This window comes from Macaca nemestrina, chromosome 1 (genome assembly GCF_043159975.1).
Source record: "Macaca nemestrina isolate mMacNem1 chromosome 1, mMacNem.hap1, whole genome shotgun sequence".
NCBI classification, from domain to species: domain Eukaryota; kingdom Metazoa; phylum Chordata; class Mammalia; order Primates; family Cercopithecidae; genus Macaca; species Macaca nemestrina.
Genome location: NC_092125.1, coordinates 38213786 through 38232301, shown reverse-complemented (window position 1 = coordinate 38232301; position 18516 = coordinate 38213786). Strand labels below are relative to the sequence as shown.

Sequence of the window (18516 nt, the reverse complement as noted above, 5' to 3'; positions counted from 1 at the left end):
TTGACCATCACCTGAAGGTTGCCTGACATTCCTGATATGTGCGTGTGGTGGGGAGCCCTCTCCTGCCCTGCTCATTCCTGACTAGCTACCCACTATAACAAGATTGAGATCTTGGGCATCTCAGTCTTACCTATAGAGAAGAGACTAGCATGAGAATAAAGCTACAATTTGTAAAGTAGTAGTAGTTATTTGTTTGGGCCAAGAAAAAGATGTTGTGTTTTGCAGTCAGTAAAGTGAGCTTTTTGCCTGTGCTTAGAAAAGCTTAATGAAGTGGTTTGCTTTGTATCATTGTATCATGATTTCAGAGTGACCTTGCCTGCGGTTGCTATTTTGTGAGATTATTTCTATCCAATAGGAGAATAACAAGGCCTAGCTGTGAGTGCCGGTCAGCTTCTGAATGTTAAGGACCCTTTCCTTTTTCTTTCTTACACGTTATTTTTATAATAAATTTTTCATTCAAATGTATACATAAAGTACATAAATTATAAATGAATTTTCATAAAGTGAACAAACACATCAGTGTACTAATGTCTGGCGTAAGAAACAACATATCCAAATACCAGAAGTCCCTTTCATGTGCCCTTCAGATCACTAACCCTAAGGTTACCCACTATCCTGAGTCTAACACCACAGATTAGTTTTGCCTGATTTTGAATTTTTTATGACTAGAAACCTATAATATGTACTGTTTTGAGTATAGGCCTCCTGAATTCAACATTTATGTTTGAGATTCATTCATGTTGTTCTGTGTCATTGTAATTAGTTCATTCTCACTGATGAATAGTGTTCCATCATGTAAACACACCACAGTTTATCCATTCTAGTGTTGATGGACATTCGGGAGCTTCCAGTTTGGAGCAATTAGGAATTAGTTCATAGTGCTGCTATGAATGTTCTCCTACATGTCTTTGGTGAATGCCATGTATATATTCCCACTGGGGAGGAGTCGAATTGCTATATGTTTATGCTCAACTTTAGTAGATAGTGCCAAACATTTTTCCACAATGATTGTATCAATTTATGCTCACACCAGCAGTGTAAAACAATTCTGGTTGCTCTCTTTCCCAAGTTATGTAAACTCTTCCAGAATACAGAAAAAGATGAAAACTTCTAAATGCATTCTACAAGGATTCTATTACCTTGACACAAAATTGAGAAAGTATAGAAAAGGAAAACTATAGGTTAATCACATCTTTAAATGGAGATGTAAAGATAATGAAAATATTAGCAAACTGAACCTACAAATAACTTTTTAAAAAAGTTCCAGGAACTGGCCGGGCGCGATGGCTCAAGCCTGTAATCCCAGCACTTTGGGAGGCCGAGACGGGCGGATCACGAGGTCAGGAGATCGAGACCATCCTGGCTAACACAATGAAACCCCGTCTCCACTAAAAATACAAAAAAATTAGCCGGGCGTGGTGGCGGCGCCTGTAGTCCCAGCTACTCGGGAGGCTGAGGCAGGAGAATGGCGGGAACCCGGGAGGCGGAGCTTGCAGTGAGCCGAGATCGCGCCACTGCACTCCAGCCTTGGCGACAGAGCGAGACTCCGTCTCAAAAAAAAAAAAAAAAAAAAAAAAAGTTCCAGGAACTGAAGTAATGCTCAAAACTAGGAGGTTTTGAATTAATGCATATTAATATATCAATGTTAGCTATTATATAATTCATTAAATCCCAAATTTATTTTTGTTAATATAATTCATTAAAATAGAAACTGTTAATATAATTCCTTTCGAAGACTAGAGAAAAGCAGATAATCTCCAAAGATGCCAAAAAAGCAGTTAATATTCAATTCTCACTTTAATAAAAATTAGAGAAACAGAAAGATATAAAAGTCCATGTTATCTCTCCTTCAGTCAACTCTTCGGGTTCATCATCCATTATTACCCCATATGCAGGCTAACTTCTTTTTCCTTGCTCCTCCATTTGCTAGCTGTGCATCCTTTGACAAGTTAACCACTCTGTGCTGATTTCCTATGTCTAAAATAAAAGTACCTACCTTACGTTGTAAGGATCAAGTCCTCAATACATTATATACATTATTCTTAATCACTTTTTAATCGCAAGAATTTGGTCATTAAACATCCCTTTGACTGGATTGTGAGCACCTTGACAGCAGGGACTAAATGTCATGCACGTCTGTGTGAAGAGACCACCAAACAGGCTTTGTATGAGCAACATGGCTGTTTATTTCACCTGGGTTCAGGTGGGCTGAGTCCGAAAAGAGAGTCAGCGAAGGGAGATAAGTGTGGGGCCGTTTTATAGGATTTGGGTAGGTAAAGGAAAATTCCAGTCAAAGGGGGGTTGTTCTCTGGCGGGCAGGAGTGGGAGTCACAAGGTGCTCAGTGGGGGAACTTTTTGAGCCAGGGTGAGCCAGGCACAAGATAATGTCATCGCTTAAGGCAAGGACTGGCCATTTTCACTTCTTTTGTGGTGGAATGTCATCAGCTAAGGCGGGACAGGGCATTTTCACTTTTGTGATTCTTCAGTTACTTCAGGCCATCTGGGCGTATACGTGCAAGTCACAGGGGATGCGGACGTGCAAGTCACAGGGGATGCGGACACGCAAGTCACAGGGGATGTGATGGCTTGGCTTGGGCTCAGAGGCCTGACACTAACAGCGGAATTTTCTGCAGACTTAAGTAATGTTTGTTGAATCCTGATGCAAGCTTTCTCACCTTCCTGTGTTCTCTCATAGATTCCTCATCCTGTCCAGCCATCTGTCCACCCGTCACAAGCCTAACCCCAGTCAATAACCACTCTTTATAACACTTCCTTTGTACCTTTATAGTGCTTATTACATTGTTTGAGTACTAAATGAATATATAGTGCGTTGTGTTTAACATTTAGGACATAACAACTCATAACGTTATAGTTAAAAAAAAAATAGTTTTGTACGTTCCTCTGGGCGTACTTCCGGTTTCACTTCATAGTGTCCACAAACCACAGTGTCAAATGCACAGCTCGGCATGAGAACTGGGCTAAGGCGCGCCCCGCATCCCCCAAACCCTATTATCAGGGCCAGGAGAGGTGCGGAATCCGAAAGTGTGGAGAGCGAAACACGCAGAGTGATTCCACTCATCAGTCACACGGTAGGGCGGGACAGCCCCATCTTGCAGTTTTCCATTATTCAACACAGAGCCCAACGCGCAGGCAACAGATCCACGCGCAGGGCTGTTTGGGGGCGCTTGAGGCGCACAATCCGGGGCAGGCGGAACCTTAGTCCTCAGCCCCGCGTTTCCCGCGACTCCGCTCTCACCGCTACACTACCACACAGACGGCCTCCTTCCCCCACCCCCGGGGGCCCGTGCCAGTGCCGGGCTCCGGAGTTCGGGACTGCTAATTTCAGCGAAACGATTAAGAGACGCTCAAACAGCGGACAACACTTTCTCTCCTCCGGCAGGGAAAGGCGTGCAGCGTAGCGTCTCCCACGCTTCCCCGCTGGCGCAGAGCAGGCCCCACAAAAGCTCACGCCGCCGGCACGCATGCCGCCCCGCCCCCACGGCCCGTAGCCAGCCCCGCCCCGCGCTCGCCCGCCCCCGCCTCCCTGGCCCTCGACCCTCGTTCCGTTGGAGGGGCCTCAGGCGAGCACTAGCGAGCTGTTGTTCGGAGGGAAGCTGGAGGAGACCGGGTCGACTGGGCAGAGCGGCAGAGGGTCGGGAAGCCTGCTCTGCACGCCCAGGGAGTAGAAGCGGGCAGGGAGCAGGGTTACGTGAGGGAGCGCGCCCCGACTGAGCTTGGGTCCGACTGGAGCTCAGGCTCGGGACCCAGACTGGTGGGCCAGGCCTCCAAGCCGGCCTTACACCCGATCCAAGGAGGACACACCGGACGCAGAGGGACGGAGCGAGCAAGGAGACATGGCTTCATCATTCCTGCCCGCGGGGGCCACCACCGGCGACAGCGGTGGAGAGCTGAGCTCAGGGGACGACTCCGGGGAGGTGGAGTTCCCCCATAGCCCTGAGATCGAGGAGTCCAGTTGCCTGGCCGAGCTGTTTGAGAAGGCTGCCGCGCACCTGCAAGGCCTAATTCAGGTGGCCAGCAGGGAGCAGCTTCTGTATCTGTATGCCAGGTACAAACAGGTAAAGTAGCAGGGAAAGGGTGGATGGGGGAGAAAGATACGGAGCATCATCCTGAACGTGGAAAAGATGTTTGCTTTCCTAGGAGTGATATTTATTTAGCTGGGCACTGGACACTGTTTTTCTGTTTTTTTCTCTGACCTATGCAGTGATCTTGCATTTTACCAGCTTAAGAACCTTTACAAAATGAGGATAAAATAAGATTTATCATTCATTTACTCTTTCCAAAGGGCCACATGGAAGTAAACATGGTAAAGTTAATTAAACTATATTGAGATCCAAGAATATAATAGGATTGTAATAATGTGATTCAGGGCTGGGCGCAATGGCTCACGCCTGTAATCCCACCACTTTGGGAGGCCGAGGCGGGCGGATCACCTGATGTCAGGAGTTCGAGACCAGCCTGACCAACATGGAGAAACCCCGTCTCTACTAAATTACCCAGGCGTGGTGGCGCATGCCTCTAATCCCAGCTACTCAGGAGGCTGAGGCAGGAGAATCGCTTGAACCGGGGAGGCGGAGGTTGCGGTGAGCCGAGATTGCGCGCCATTGCACTCCAGCCTGGGCAACGAGAGCGAAACTCCGCCTCAAAATAATAATAATAATAATAATAATAATAATAATGTGATGCAATGCAAAATACAGTATTGCAACTTTTGTGATTTTTATAAAATCCTCAATATCTTTGACTTATGTTTTCGTTGAATATGTCTCTTTTCCGTTTGATACAATCTAAAAATTTGAGAGCTATGAACACCAGATGAAATAATGCCCTTCTTTTACAGAAAAGGAAACTGAAGGCCACAGAGAGTAGGCAGCTTGCCTAGGGTCATACAGATATATCAGTCAGAACTGGATTGTAGCTCCTGACTCAGTCTAAGGCTGTGAACTTTACCTGGAAATAGGGAGATGTTATAGACATGTTAATTTATAATTCAGGTTGACATTGGTTAGGTACCAGAAGGGAAATAATTGCTTTGTCATAAGCAACATATATTTGTTCAGCAGCTTTTATGTGCGAGACACTTGGATATAATGCCTGCAGAGAAGGAAAAACATGACACTCACAATTTTTTTTTTTTTTTTTTTTCCACAGAGAGTTTGGGTTTTGCCACATTTCCCAGGCTGGTCTTGAACTCCTGAGCTCAGGCGATCCACCTGCCCAAAGTGCTGGGATTACAGGCATGAGCCATTTTGCTGGCTGACACTTGTTTTTTTTTTTTTTTTGAGACGGAGTTTCGTTTCTGTTGCCCAAGCTGGAGTGCAGTGGCTAGATCTTGGTTCACTCGGCCTCCCGGATTCAAGCAATTCTCCTGTCCCAGCCTCCCAAGTAGCTGGGATTACAGGTGCCCGCCACCATGCCCGGCTAATTTTTTGTGTATTTAGAAGAGACAGGGTTTCATTATGTTCACCAGGCTGGTCTTGAACTCCTGACCTCAGGTGATCTGCCTGCCTTGGCTTCCTAAAGTACTGGGATTACAGGCGTGAGCCACCGTGCCCGGCCGACATTTGCTTTTGAGAGACTTACAAAGTACTTGAGGAATCTAGGTTTGAACACACCTGAAAAATTGCTGACAAGAGTTAAATAACAGTTCAGGAAAATTACAGCTCTCTGGAACACTGGAGGAAATGAAATTCTGGATAATAGCCTATTTTGTTTTATTAAAAATGTATAACCTTTTTTTCTTTTTGCCTCTTGACATAGTTACATATTTTCCCCTGTATTTGTTAAAGGAAAAATAAGTTGGGGGAGAGGCCTGCTGTATTCCTTTTTTTTTTTAACTAAAAAAAATTTTTTAAAGATGGGATCTTGTTCCGTTGCTCAGGCTGGAGGGCAGTTACACACTCATAGCTCACTGCAGCCTTGAGCTTCTGGCTTCGAGCGGATCCTCCTGCTTAAGCCTCCCGAAGTACTGTTATTACAGACATGATCCCCCATGCCCAGCCCCACTGTGTTCTTAAACTGGATATACTGAGTAGAGATGAACCTTGTTTTGAAGGTTGATGTTCATTATTATGAATGTCAGTTAAACATTGACCTGAGAGATAAAGCTGTAGGAACAAACGGTATAAATTATAGTGTTGAATGAAAATTACCTCCAAGTTGGACTTGGAATTAGCTTTCTGGGAAAAGGTCTTGATATGTGTTTTCTCTTTGGTCATTTATTATACTTTGTCCTAATAACATTAGAGTGAAACTTTTGATTATTTAACAAATACTTATCGAGAATCGTATTAGGACCTGTAATATGTCTGATGATTCTCTGGGCAGTATGAGACTAACTTTCCCCAAATTCCCTAGAAAATATTCTTTTTTCTTCTAGGACGTATCTTTATTTATTGATATCGGTGTCGTCATTATTCAGTATTCTATTTCTAAGTCATGAGTGAACTGTAGTAACCTATCAACTTGGGAACCATTCTGTCTCAGGTATACTCACTTCATTCAGATAATATGAAGGAGGAATGTGCCTCATCCTTTTAAGAACTTGACTTTAGGGTGTTCAGAGATATTCTGTATCTGCAAATAAAATTCTGCATTATTAGGAAATAATATGCTTGCTTAGATACGACACTGGGCCACAGTTTTCATCAGTCTCCTAAATATTTTATTTTTGACAAAATTCTGAGATAACATTAAGAATAGCATCTTTGATAGAATAATAAAGTTGAAAGTCCAATATCATTTCTGCATATTGTATCAAAATTTATCATAAAATAACATTTTGTATTCAGAATAGCAGCCTATTTTGTAGGCTGGATGAGGTTGTTGGCAGGAAGATAATAAATAAGCTAAGATATGAACCTTATTTTCTCAGGGAGAACTCTAAATTTACTTAGCGTCATAGCTTTATTAGTCTCAGATAAGCCTATGGCTTCAAAATAATCTTTCAGTAAAGTTTCAACAAAATCAAATGAATGAACAGTTTTTTGGTCGCTCTCTACATCAGCCTACACTCTCCCTCCTAAAGATAGCTAATTGACAGCTGTGAAAACTGGAGAGTAATGAAAATTTGTGAATTCCTGTTGACTTCATGAGATACTATTTAATAATACTTTTTTTTTTTTTTTTTGAGACGGAGTTTTGGTCTGTCATCCAGGCTGGAATGCAGTGGCGTGATCTGGGCTCACTGCAACTTCTGCCTCCTAGATTCAAATGATTCTTTTGCCTCAGCTTCCTGGGTAGCTGTGATTACAGGTGTCTCTCACCGCGCCTGACTAATTTTTGTATTTTTAGTAGAGATGGGGTTTCACCATGTTGGCCATGGTTGACCAGGCTGGTCTCCTGATCTCAGGTGATCCGCCTGCCTAGGCCTTCCAAAGTGCTAATATTACAGACATGAACCGCCGTGCCTTAATACTACTTTATTAAATATTAACCCTTGAGTCAAGTCTTAAATTTTGTGTGATGAGATGGGAAGTACACACAAAGTACTTCTGCTGCATACTGAATTATGTTAACTATTTTGAGGAAAAGCACTTGTGTAATTTCTGAGTTGCAAAATGAACTATATACTTTTTTCCATTTTTACTTAACAGAACAACTCACAGATAATTATACCTACTCAAATTTGGGTATTTGGCAGGTAGTTTCTTGAAAATGAATGAAATAAGCCTGTCACTTCAAGGAAAACAACTCAAAGTATTTGTTGCCAGTAATAACATTTGAGCTTTCAAGTGAAAATGAGAAGTTTGGAAAATCTGTATCTGCCACCGTGAGCTTGACAGCTTCCCAGTACTTAAAAACTTTTTTTGATGAGATAAGTGGTGACAGTCATGAATGTGAACGTTTGCTATTATATCATGAAATGTGTCAACATTTGAAAAGTCTGTGTAACTCAGTAAACCATATTTTCTAAATATTTCATGGAATGATGTTACAAATCATGTGTTGATAAAAGATGCCTTTCAAAGTGCAAGTCAGACCAATGGATTTCAGTGTTAACAGTATGAAAAATTCATTGATATGAGTTCAGATTCCTCATTGCAACTGACCTGAAACTACCATCTGTTAGGTTTTGGCATAGTATCAAAGAAGAATATCTACAACTATCTCAAAATGCTGCTAAAATACTTCTCTCTTTTCTAACAACATATCTGCGTGAAGCTGAATTTTCTTCATATACTTCAACCAAAACAACATATTGCAGTAGATTGGATGCAGCAGTAGATATGCAAATGCAACTGGCTTCTAAGCGAGACATTAAAAAAATTAAGAAATGTAAAACAGTGCTACTTTTCTCACTAGTTTTTTTAGAATATGTAGTTATTTTGCATAAAATGTTATTTATGTTAACATCTAATGGATTTATTATTTTTAAATGAGCTAATACACATTTTTTAAATGTCCCAGTTTTAATTTCTAATATGGTAAATATCGATAGATATAACTCATATAAATGATGGCTCTTTAGGATCTTGAGAATATAAAGGGATTATAAGACTAAAAAATTTGAAAACTGCTGCCTTAAGTTCCTTTTTCATGGTCAGAGGTGGCTTACCATCACCACATGTATATCATATCCAGGGCAAAGGGAAAGGGGAAGACAAACTCCTTTTCTTTTTAAGGAAGGTATTTGTATCACTCTTCCACACATCCAGTCCCCAGAACCTAGGCAGAAGTTGGATGGCCATGTGTAATGTTTAGATCATGTGTCCAGCTGAGACTTCTGTTACTACAGGAGAAATGGAGGAGAACTATTGGCATTTGTTTCTGCCACTGGATGGTGTCTGGATAAAACCAAAAATAGTTATAACTGCTATTTTTATGATGTCTTGAAGTTTGTATAATTTATCTCATTTAATATTTCTAACCGTCTGGTAGTTCATGTGATTTTAGAGAGTCCAGAATTGAATCCCAGACTCTATTTATCATTTAAGACAGAATAATGTAGTAAAGGGGTATTGAACTTTGGAGTCAAACACTCTTGGATTTAAATCCAGACTACTAATTAAAGACTATACTAATGTGTGAACTGAGACAAGCCTCCTGAGCTTCTCTATCTTCATTTATAAAATGAGTTTGTAATGGCATACCTAGCAGGATTATTTTTTGGCCCATTCGAGATAAAATATGTGAAGTGTTTGGTCTATGGTGATTGTTCAAGAAATGTGGCTCCTTCTTACCCTTTCTTCTCTCTGTTCCATCATAACAGGGCTGCTTCTATGTAAGTATACATTTTAATAACAGCAGAGGGCCATGCGATTAATTGCTAAGCAAATGATAGAGGTGGTAATTGTTATGAATTCAGAGGTAGATGAGATCATTGTAGACTGAAAGAGTTCTTAGAATCTGAAATTTGAGTAGAACTGGAAGGTCGTGCAGCATCTTAAAAGCTGAGGAAAGAAGAAAAGGCGTTTCAGGTGAGTGGAGTGACAAGCAAAACCCTGAACTAGGAATCCCTAAGGCAGTCAGTAGATCATTCTGGTTAGATGAAGGCATCAGTTAGATTTTACCAGAATTCAAGTGTGGAAGAGTAATGGGAGATAGTGGGAAAATCCCTGAGAAGTAGATAGATGCTGTGGATGAGTTAAGAACAATTACAGGCTCTATTCTAATAGAAAGATGAGACTTTACACAAAACTTTCTAACACATGGTAGAAAAAGTGAAAAGTACCATAAAAGATATATAGAGTAAATGCTCTAAGGAAGGAAGATGACTTCTGGCAGTGGGAATCAGGGCCTGTATAGTGAATTCTGCACTTGTTTATGCTTATTCTCAATGAAAATATTCACTGTACAGTTTAACTATAAATGTCATTTGCGGATTAAAATTAAGTATCGACCACAAACAAAAGATGATAAGACTGTTGTAGAAAAATAGAATTGTATTGTTGAGAACCCCTGAAATTTTTCTGCATGGCTTTTGGCATCCAAATTTATATTGATGAGTTTCTTAATAGGGCATTTTAAAAGTAGTACACTTTTTCCCCTGAAATTTTGGAGAGATAAAATGCTAATAGAGTTACGAGAATCAGCATGAAGAAATAGTGTTATGAATTCTGATAAATTATGAATTCTAAACCTTATTAATTCTGTGTTAAAAAATTCTTTTTTTTTTTTTTTTTTTTTTTTTTTTTTTGAGACGGAGTCTCACGCTGTTGCCCAGGCTGGAGTGCAGTGGCGCGATCTCGGCTCACTGCAAGCTCCGCCTCCTCGGTTCACGCCATTCTCCTGCCTCAGCCTCCTGAGTAGCTAGGACTACAGGCGCCCGCCACCGCACCCGGCTAATTTTTTGTATTTTTAGTAGAGACGGGGTTTCACTGTGGTCTCGATCTCCTGACCTTGTGATCCGCCCGCCTCGGCCTCCCAAAGTGCTGGGATTACAGGCTTGAGCCACCGCGCCTGGCCTAAAAAATTCTTTATACATGGTAATAAAGAGTATATAATGTATATTGATAACTTGTCTTATGTAAATAGTCTACTGACTTCAAAATGCAACCATTTATCACAGTTTTTCTGTATTACAATATTAGATAATAGTTGTTTTATGCAGTAAGCCAAAGTAGCCTGTATGCAATGTTTGATTCTGTTTGGGTTTTTTGTTTGCTTTTGCAAAGAATGTTAAATTTTGCTGTTCCATATTGGTGCAAATATATTCCAACCTATGGTTACTAAATATACATAATACATTTGAAAAGGAAAAGTTTTCCAGACGTTTCTTTGAAAAATAAGTTCTTGATTTTCCTTCCCTCATTTAGGTCAAAGTTGGAAATTGCAATACTCCTAAACCAAGCTTCTTTGATTTTGAAGGAAAGCAAAAATGGTAAGAAATTCTTGGCATCTTTAATGAGGTTGTTGGAAATGGTTTAGGTGTTTAGGAATTAGAAAGCAGTGAGCTGATTAAAGAATTATTTTTATATTAATCTCTCTCTGCTGTAGACTGTACTAATAACAGGCAATTGGGAGAGAGATTAAAGAAATCTACTTTTAGCTAAGTCTCCTGAAGGATTCTTAGGCTAGCATGTTGGAATATAAGTGGTTCACAACAGACATACATGCCTCACATTTTAATACATAAGAGAGTAACCATGAGAGCTATTGCTTGAGATTTTCCTTTCCTGTCATTCAGCCCCTAATGGATCACCACTTCTCCCCTCTGGAGGGATTTTTGGAAGAAGGCCAGAATGATGGGAAGGGCCGAACAGCAGGATACATCCCCATTTTTCATCCTTCTTCCCTGTCCCAGTTTCATCTCCCTGTCTTTTGCTACTCTTGTGTTCCTTGCCCCACCCATGCCACAGTAAATAACAGCTTACAGTACTCTTGGGAAGAAGGGAAAAGTTCAGCGAAAGCCAAAACCAGATACTAACTTCTCTTTTTCTCTGAATACATAAAAAAAGAGTATACTTTTGCAAACTTTTTAAACTTACAATCCAGAAGTTCCCTCTTGTCATTTATGAGACCTTGTCTTCTCTTACCTTGTTGAAGTGAAAAAAGAAATTGCATACAACTGGGAATCTTAGTAATAGAAGGGAAGGCTTTGGAGCATCAGCCCTGGAATTAAAAGAAGGTTAGAAGGTAGAGTTAAAAAAGAAAAAAAGATAAAATATGGTTATAGAGAGAGGAAGTGATAAAATACGGGTTCTGACTTTATATTCTAGAGCAGTCCCACATAAAATCTGGTCCCCTATACATTTCCTGCCTGCCAACCGTTTGTTACCCAGCTGTAAGGAGGTACAGAGCTTGAACCCAGATGTAAATAACTTATGTCACTACCCACACTGTTTAGTTCAGCTGATATTTTTTTATATAGGACAGTCTCAGTGAAGGAAGCAGTGCATTGATTATATTTTTGCACAAGTTTTTTGGTTGATGATAACCAACAGTTCTCTGGCATTTTATTACTGTTCTAAAGAATACCTGATGTTAACGTTTACAGTGAGTTTTTTGTCATAATTTATGAAATTTTATAGCTTCATTTTTTTCTTTGCTCTACCTGTTTCTCCATTGTTTTTAGCAATTAAAAGAATTTAGATTTTATAGCCACCATAATAATTGTTTAGGCAAGATATTAGATGACAAAATATTCTGGAACTATTGGAGAAAAAACTATTGAGGAAAACTGTTGTTAAAATGCTAGGTGAAAAACTATTGGGGAGCAAAACCATGGGTTACAGGCTGACCCACCATTTACTTTTTTTTTTTTTTTTTTTTTTTTTTGAGACGGAGTCTTGCTCTGTGCCCCAGGCTGGAGTGCAGTGGCGCGATCTTGGCTCACTGCAAGCTCTGCTCCCCCGGGTTCACGCCATTCTCCTGCCTCAGCCTCCCGAGTAGCTGGGACTACAGGCGCCCGCCACCTCGCCCGGCTAATTTTCTTGTATTTTTAGTAGAGACGGGGTTTCACCGTGTTAGCCAGGATGGTCTCGATCTCCTGACCTCATGATCCGTCCGTCTCGGCCTCCCAAAGTGCTGGGATTACAGGCTTGAGCCACCGCGCCCGGCCCACCATTTACTTTTTAATTATGAGGGAGAAACCTGACAGATACTGCCGTTACCAAGCCATGAATCTTATTGATGATGGGGCAGACTGACATCACGTGCCCCCAGTGTGATGCGTTCAAAAGGGCATGTCACCTATATATTACTCTGCTGAAATAATTTAACCCAATTCTAATTATGATGAATCATTTCTGGCAAGAACACTATGTAGGTAAGGAAACAATTAGACAAATTCAAATTGGGAGATATTTTATAAAACAGTTGGACTCTTAAAAAATACCAACAATATGGAAGACAAAAAAGCTGACGATACATGAAACTCAATCCTGTGTGTGGATCTTGATTGGTTCCTGGTGTGGGAGAAGAAAGCCATAAAGGACGTTATTGGGACAATCAGGAAAATCTGAATGTATGGCCTCTATATTATGTAATAGTATTGATGATAAATTTTCTGAGTTTGTGTAGGCTGATCTATTTAGGGATGAAGTGTTATGGTACATACAAGTAATTCTCAAGGAATTCAGTGAAAATAAATTTAGAAAACCTCAGAAAGATGTTATATTCATCATAGAAGCAGGAAGGTAGTGAAAAAAAATGTGGGATTGAGTTCTCTTTGACAGCAAATCAGGGAAATCGAGAAACCCTCGTTGGAATTAGAAAGAATTGGCAGGGAAAAACCAAGAAGGAGGCCTGTCCTGGCAGCCTGCAGAGGGTGGGGGAAAAAAAATGATTCAAAAGGAAGCTCAGGACTAAAATGTTGCTTTTGCCATTTATATTGTAGGAAGTCCCTAACTTACTCATTAGGGTTCTTTAGTTGTTGTTTTAGCTTTTTGCTTTTTTTTTTTGAGACAGAATTTTGCTCTTTTGCCCAGGCTGGAGTGCGGTGGTGCCATCTCAGCTTACTGCAACCTCTGCTTCCCAGGTTCAAGCAGTTCTCCTGCCTCGGCCTCCAGAGTAGCTGGACTACAGGCGCACACCACCATGCCTGGCTAATTTTTGTATTTTTAGTAGAGATGGGGTTTCACCATCTTGGCCAGGCTGGTCTCAAACTCCTGACCTCAGGCGTTCTACCTGCCTTGGCCTCCCAAAGTGCTGGAATTACAGGCATGAGCCACCGCGCCTGGCCAGTGTTCTTGTTTCTGCCCTCACCATCCCTGACTTTTGAAGTCCCAGACTGAGTTCCCAGGATCAGTTACTAGTAACTTATAGGTGAGGTAAGAGCAGAAAGGGAAGGTGGATTTCTTGTATCTTAGTAAGAAGTTTGATGCATTTTCCTTGGGAGTATTGTTTTTTATGTGATGATTAGTTTCTGTATGACCAAAATCCCATAAGCACAGTTAATTTATGATAATAATCTGTATTAGTCTGTGGAGCATACATCTGCAATAGGGGTGAAAATTGGTTTGAGGAAGTTATAAAATCTTAGATTACAGTGGTTTGTGGTTTTCCAAAATTTAATAGATATGCAGTGTATCTGTGTTTTTAAAATTTCATAGGGGAGGGTGATTAGGAAAAAAAAAATGTCTGAAAAGGCTTCTTAGGTAGGGCAATAAGGTCTGTATAGCTCTAGACCAATGTAAATGCAAAAAGACAGAACTTCTGTATCCATAACTTATTATCTCTATATTCCGAGACCCTTGAAATGTGCGTGCAATTTTTTTTAATAATAATAAGAAAAATGCTATTTGTGTTATTTGCATAATGACAGGCCATTTTGGATATTCCATATTGTAGGGAAGCATGGAAAGCACTTGGTGATTCAAGCCCCAGCCAAGCAATGCGGGAATATATTGCAGTAGTTAAAAAACTAGATCCAGGTTGGAATCCTCAGGTAAGACTTAATGATTATAAATAATACTTTCCAAAAACTTGTGATCCTTCTCTGAAATAAATGTCTAAAACTAAGCTTAGTTTTAAGTAACATGCTTAAAGTTTTACTTTCTTGAAATATTATAAAGTTATTGTAATATTTATCTAATAAAATAATTGCTAGCCGGTAATCCCAGCACTCTGGGAGGCCAAGCCAGGTGGTTCACCTGAGGTTCAAGACCGGCCTGGCCAACATGGTGAAACCTTGTCTCTACTAAAAATACAAAAATTAGCCAGATGTGGTGGTACACACATGTAATCCCAGCTACTCTGGAAGCTGAGGCTGGAGAATTGATTGAACCTGGGAGGCTAAGGCTGCAGTGAGCCAAAATCAGGCCACTGCACTCCAGCCTGGGCAACACTGCGAGACTCTGTCTCAGAAAAATAAAAAAAATTAATAATACTTAAATAGTAACATAACCAGCTACTGATGCTGAGAACTTCTCTGAGTTGCAGAGTTTTTGAAAGCAGAAGAATTTGAATTACATAAGAATTGGAAAGAGTTTAACTTGAGATTATCATGCTGGAAAAAACGTTACTCTTGGATTTCTTTTTTATGATCACCTTCTATGCAAGGGCAAAATGCTTCTTATTAGGGATAAAAGATAAATAAGACATGATTTCTGCCATTGTATAGTTTAAAGTGTAAGAGAGAAGGTAAAACATATCAATATATATAATCTTTAATAGTATAAAACGATAATAATGTAAATGTTAGGGAATCCAGCAGGAAAAGAGATTGCTTTGGACTTTGGAAGCATTAGATATTGTTCACTTAAATATACCCTGTTTTTCTCATATACTTATTGGAGAACATCTAGAAAAAATTTAATAAAGGTGAGGTCACTATTTAAGAATATTGTTAAATCATTAACAGGTATTTCAGTGAGATAGAGGTTGCACTGTACCACGTAAAACATGCAAATTGAATTTTTTTCAATAAAAACAATTAGGCCAAACATTTTAGCAGTTAATGAATTAAACAATTTTCAATGTTTTTGTAATAATTACATGGGTACATAGTTGTTACTGGTATGAAGGAATTTGTTCCATTAATCATGGAATCTTAAAAATCTCAGACTTGTTAGGGACTTTAAAAGATTATATATTATGACATATTAAAAATGTATCTTAAGAGTACAAAATGGAAGAGATAACCAACTTTGGATATCTTTAATGATATGACTGCCTTTTAGAAGTCATTGAAAAATTTCCTTCTTTTTTTTTTTTTTTTTTTGAGACAGGGTCTCTCTCTATCAGCCAGGCTGGGGAACACAGTGGTAGGATCTTGGCTCAATATAACCTCCACCTCCCAGGTTCAAGTGATTTTTCCACTTCAGCCTCTGGGACTACAGGTGTGCACCACTACACCTGACTAATTTTTTTATTAATTTTTTTTTTTTTTTTTTTTTTTTTTAGTAGAGATAGGGTTTTGCCATGTTGGCCAGGCTGGTCTTGAACTCCTGACCTCATGTGATCCACCCGCCTCGGCCTCCCAAAGTGCTGGGATTATAGGCATGAGAAATTTCCTTATGTTTCTGATGTGCATGAGTCTTCATTTTCAGAAATTTTCTATTTTTTACAAGACCAAATATGCATACAAGTATATATCTCAAGGTTCTGAGGGCTTAAAATCTGAAAATCAGTGGTCAAAACAGGTGCCCCCTGAGCTGAACTCAGCCTAAACAACTGTTGCACAATGTTTAAAAATGAAACAAAACTTGAATATGAGTGCCTTTAGGCAGAGTATTTTTCAGGTCCAGTCACTGTGTTCTCATCCTTCCCTGTTGATTTATACAACACTATTGCTGATGCTTGGCCTATGAAGGCATTTGAGTTTATAAATTCTGATAAATGACAGAATTTATGATTTCTTACTTTCAGTACTTTAGTAAAATTTCGTTAACTATTACTCTTAAAATGCTTGCAGGCCAGGCGCAGTGGCTCACACCTGTAATCCCAATACTTTGGGAGGCTGAGGCGGGTGGATGATCTGAGGTCAGGAGTTCGAGACCAGCCTGACCAACATGGTGAAACCCTGTCTCTACTAAAACATGCAAAAATTAGCCAGCCATGGTGGCGGGCGCCTGTAGTCCCAACTACTCGGGAGGCTGAGGCAGGAGAATCGCTTGAACCCGGGAGGCAGAAGTTGCAGTGAGCCGAGATGTGCCATTGCACTCCAGCCTGGGCAACAGAGCAAGACTCTGTCTCAAAAAAAAAGGCTTGCAGATTCCAAACAGGTGTTAAGGATGCTTTTTAAAAGTGTCTAAATCTAACCTATTGAGCATATACTTGAGTAAACCAAGCAGAACCAAAGGCACTTTCATATTCTTTAATTAATTATTTAATACATTAAATAATAAACTTTAAAAAATTAATATATTATTTAATACATTGAATAACATTAAGATATATATAACATTATTCTAAAAGTATTTTAACATTGGAATCCAGTTGTAAGGAGGAATTTTTTGTTTTATTTACATTTTAGTGTTTAGTTCAAACACTCTAAGCTGGTCCCCTTTGACTCATAGCTTTTTTTTTTGTCTTTTAAACTGTTGGGAGGCAGATCATAACCTCCATCTCAGAAGAGATTTGTCATTTAGTTCATTATCTTTTAGGTTAAAAATTTTCTTTTGATATTCTAAAAAAAAATAATAATAATAAGAACAACACTCATTCTGAATGTGCTGAGTTCTTTTTTTTTTTTTTTTTTGAGATGGAGTCTCTATCACCCAGGCTGGAGGGCAGTGGCACAATCTCAGCTTACTGCAACCTCCACCTCCCAGGTTCAAACAATTCTTCTGCCTCAGCCTCCTGAATAGCTGGGATTACAGGTGTGAACCACTGCACCTGGCCTGAATGTGCTGCATTCTTTACATGTATTGTCTTTTGATATCTTCACAAAAAGTCTTCACAGTTAGAAACTACCATAATCTACATTTTAAAAATGAGGAAATTCAGGCACAGAGAGATTTAGTAACTTACCTAAAATTAGCCAGCTAAGGCCAGGTGTGGTGGCTCACTCCTATAATTCCAACACTTAGGGAGACTGAGGCAGGAGAATCACTTGAGGCAAGGAGTTTGAGAGCAGCCTGGGCAACAAAGCAAGACCCCATCTCTATTTTTAAAAAAAACAAAAACAAAAAAATTAGCCAGGCACGGTGGTGTTGCATTATGGCTGTAACTTTCGTAGTTTAAGGTGGGACAGGAAAACTAGCACAAGTTTTTTTTTCTTTCACAATTTCTTGGATAGAAGATTTGTTCTTACTGTTGATCTTAGTAACCTCAGCATATGATGTTTTTCTTTCCTTAAGTTGAGAACTTTTACCTTTTCACCTAAAGGAAGCAATTTATGGCTTTTCTTTGGCATACTGAATTGCCAGTATCACTACTCTTGTACTTTGGGGCCATTATTAAGTAAAATAATGGTTACTTGAACACAAACATGGTACTGCAACAGTCGACAGTCGATCTGATAACCTTGAAGGGAACTAAGTGACTAATGGGCAGGTAGCATATACAGTGTGACTATACTGGCTAGACAAAAGGATGCTTTATGTTCTAGGTGGGATGGAGTGAGTTGGAGTGGAGGGCGTGAGATGGTGTGAAATTTCATCACACTGCCCAGAATGGTGCACAGTTTAAAACTTAGGAATGGTTTATTTCTGGAATTTTCCACTTAATATTTTGGATTGGCAGTGGGTAACTGAAACCATGGAAAGTGAAACTGTGGATAAAGGAGGGCTACTGTGTAAGTATACTATAATGATCAAAATGAGGAATTTTAACATTGATTTAGTATTGTCAAGTCTATAGTCCATATTCAAATTTATCGTTATAATGATAATGTTCTTAATAATGCCCTTCAAAGTTATTCTTCAAATGCTGATCCATCTTCTAATGCAGGGTCATGCGTTGTATTTAATTGTCATGTATCTTTAGTCTCCTCTAATGGAGCAGTTTCTCAGCCATTTTTTTTCCTTTCTTGCCCATGATACTTTTGCAGATTACAGGCCAGTTGTTTTGTAGAATGTCCCTTATTTTGGGTTTGCCTGATGTTTCCTTATAATTACATTTAGATTATACATTTTTAGGAAGAATAGCACGCAGTTGTGTCCTCCTCAATAC

At 39.7% G+C, this 18516-nt stretch overlaps 1 protein-coding gene and 1 long non-coding RNA gene across 3 annotated transcripts in view; one reads left to right on the top strand and one right to left on the bottom strand.

Moving 5' to 3' along the window:
* Positions 1–3275: 3275 nt before the first annotated feature.
* LOC105484517 (acyl-CoA binding domain containing 6) overlaps positions 3276–18516 on the top strand; it is a 207645-nt gene continuing 192404 nt past the window's right edge. The window contains exons 1-3 of one of the 2 annotated variants that reach the window (XM_071076463.1): positions 3276–4076; positions 10776–10840; positions 14251–14347. In XM_071076463.1, coding sequence (XP_070932564.1) covers positions 3855–4076; positions 10776–10840; positions 14251–14347 — 384 coding nt within the window. In that variant the 5' untranslated portion in view covers positions 3276–3854. The remainder of the gene's footprint in view (positions 4077–10775; positions 10841–14250; positions 14348–18516) is intronic. The other variant, XM_011746229.3, reaches the window with a different exon arrangement.
* LOC139357805 (uncharacterized) lies at positions 9274–12562 on the bottom strand. Its single transcript, XR_011611587.1, has 3 exons — positions 12454–12562; positions 11496–11571; positions 9274–9410 (listed from the first exon to the last, which is right to left on the bottom strand). It is a non-coding gene; the product is annotated as an uncharacterized lncRNA (long non-coding RNA).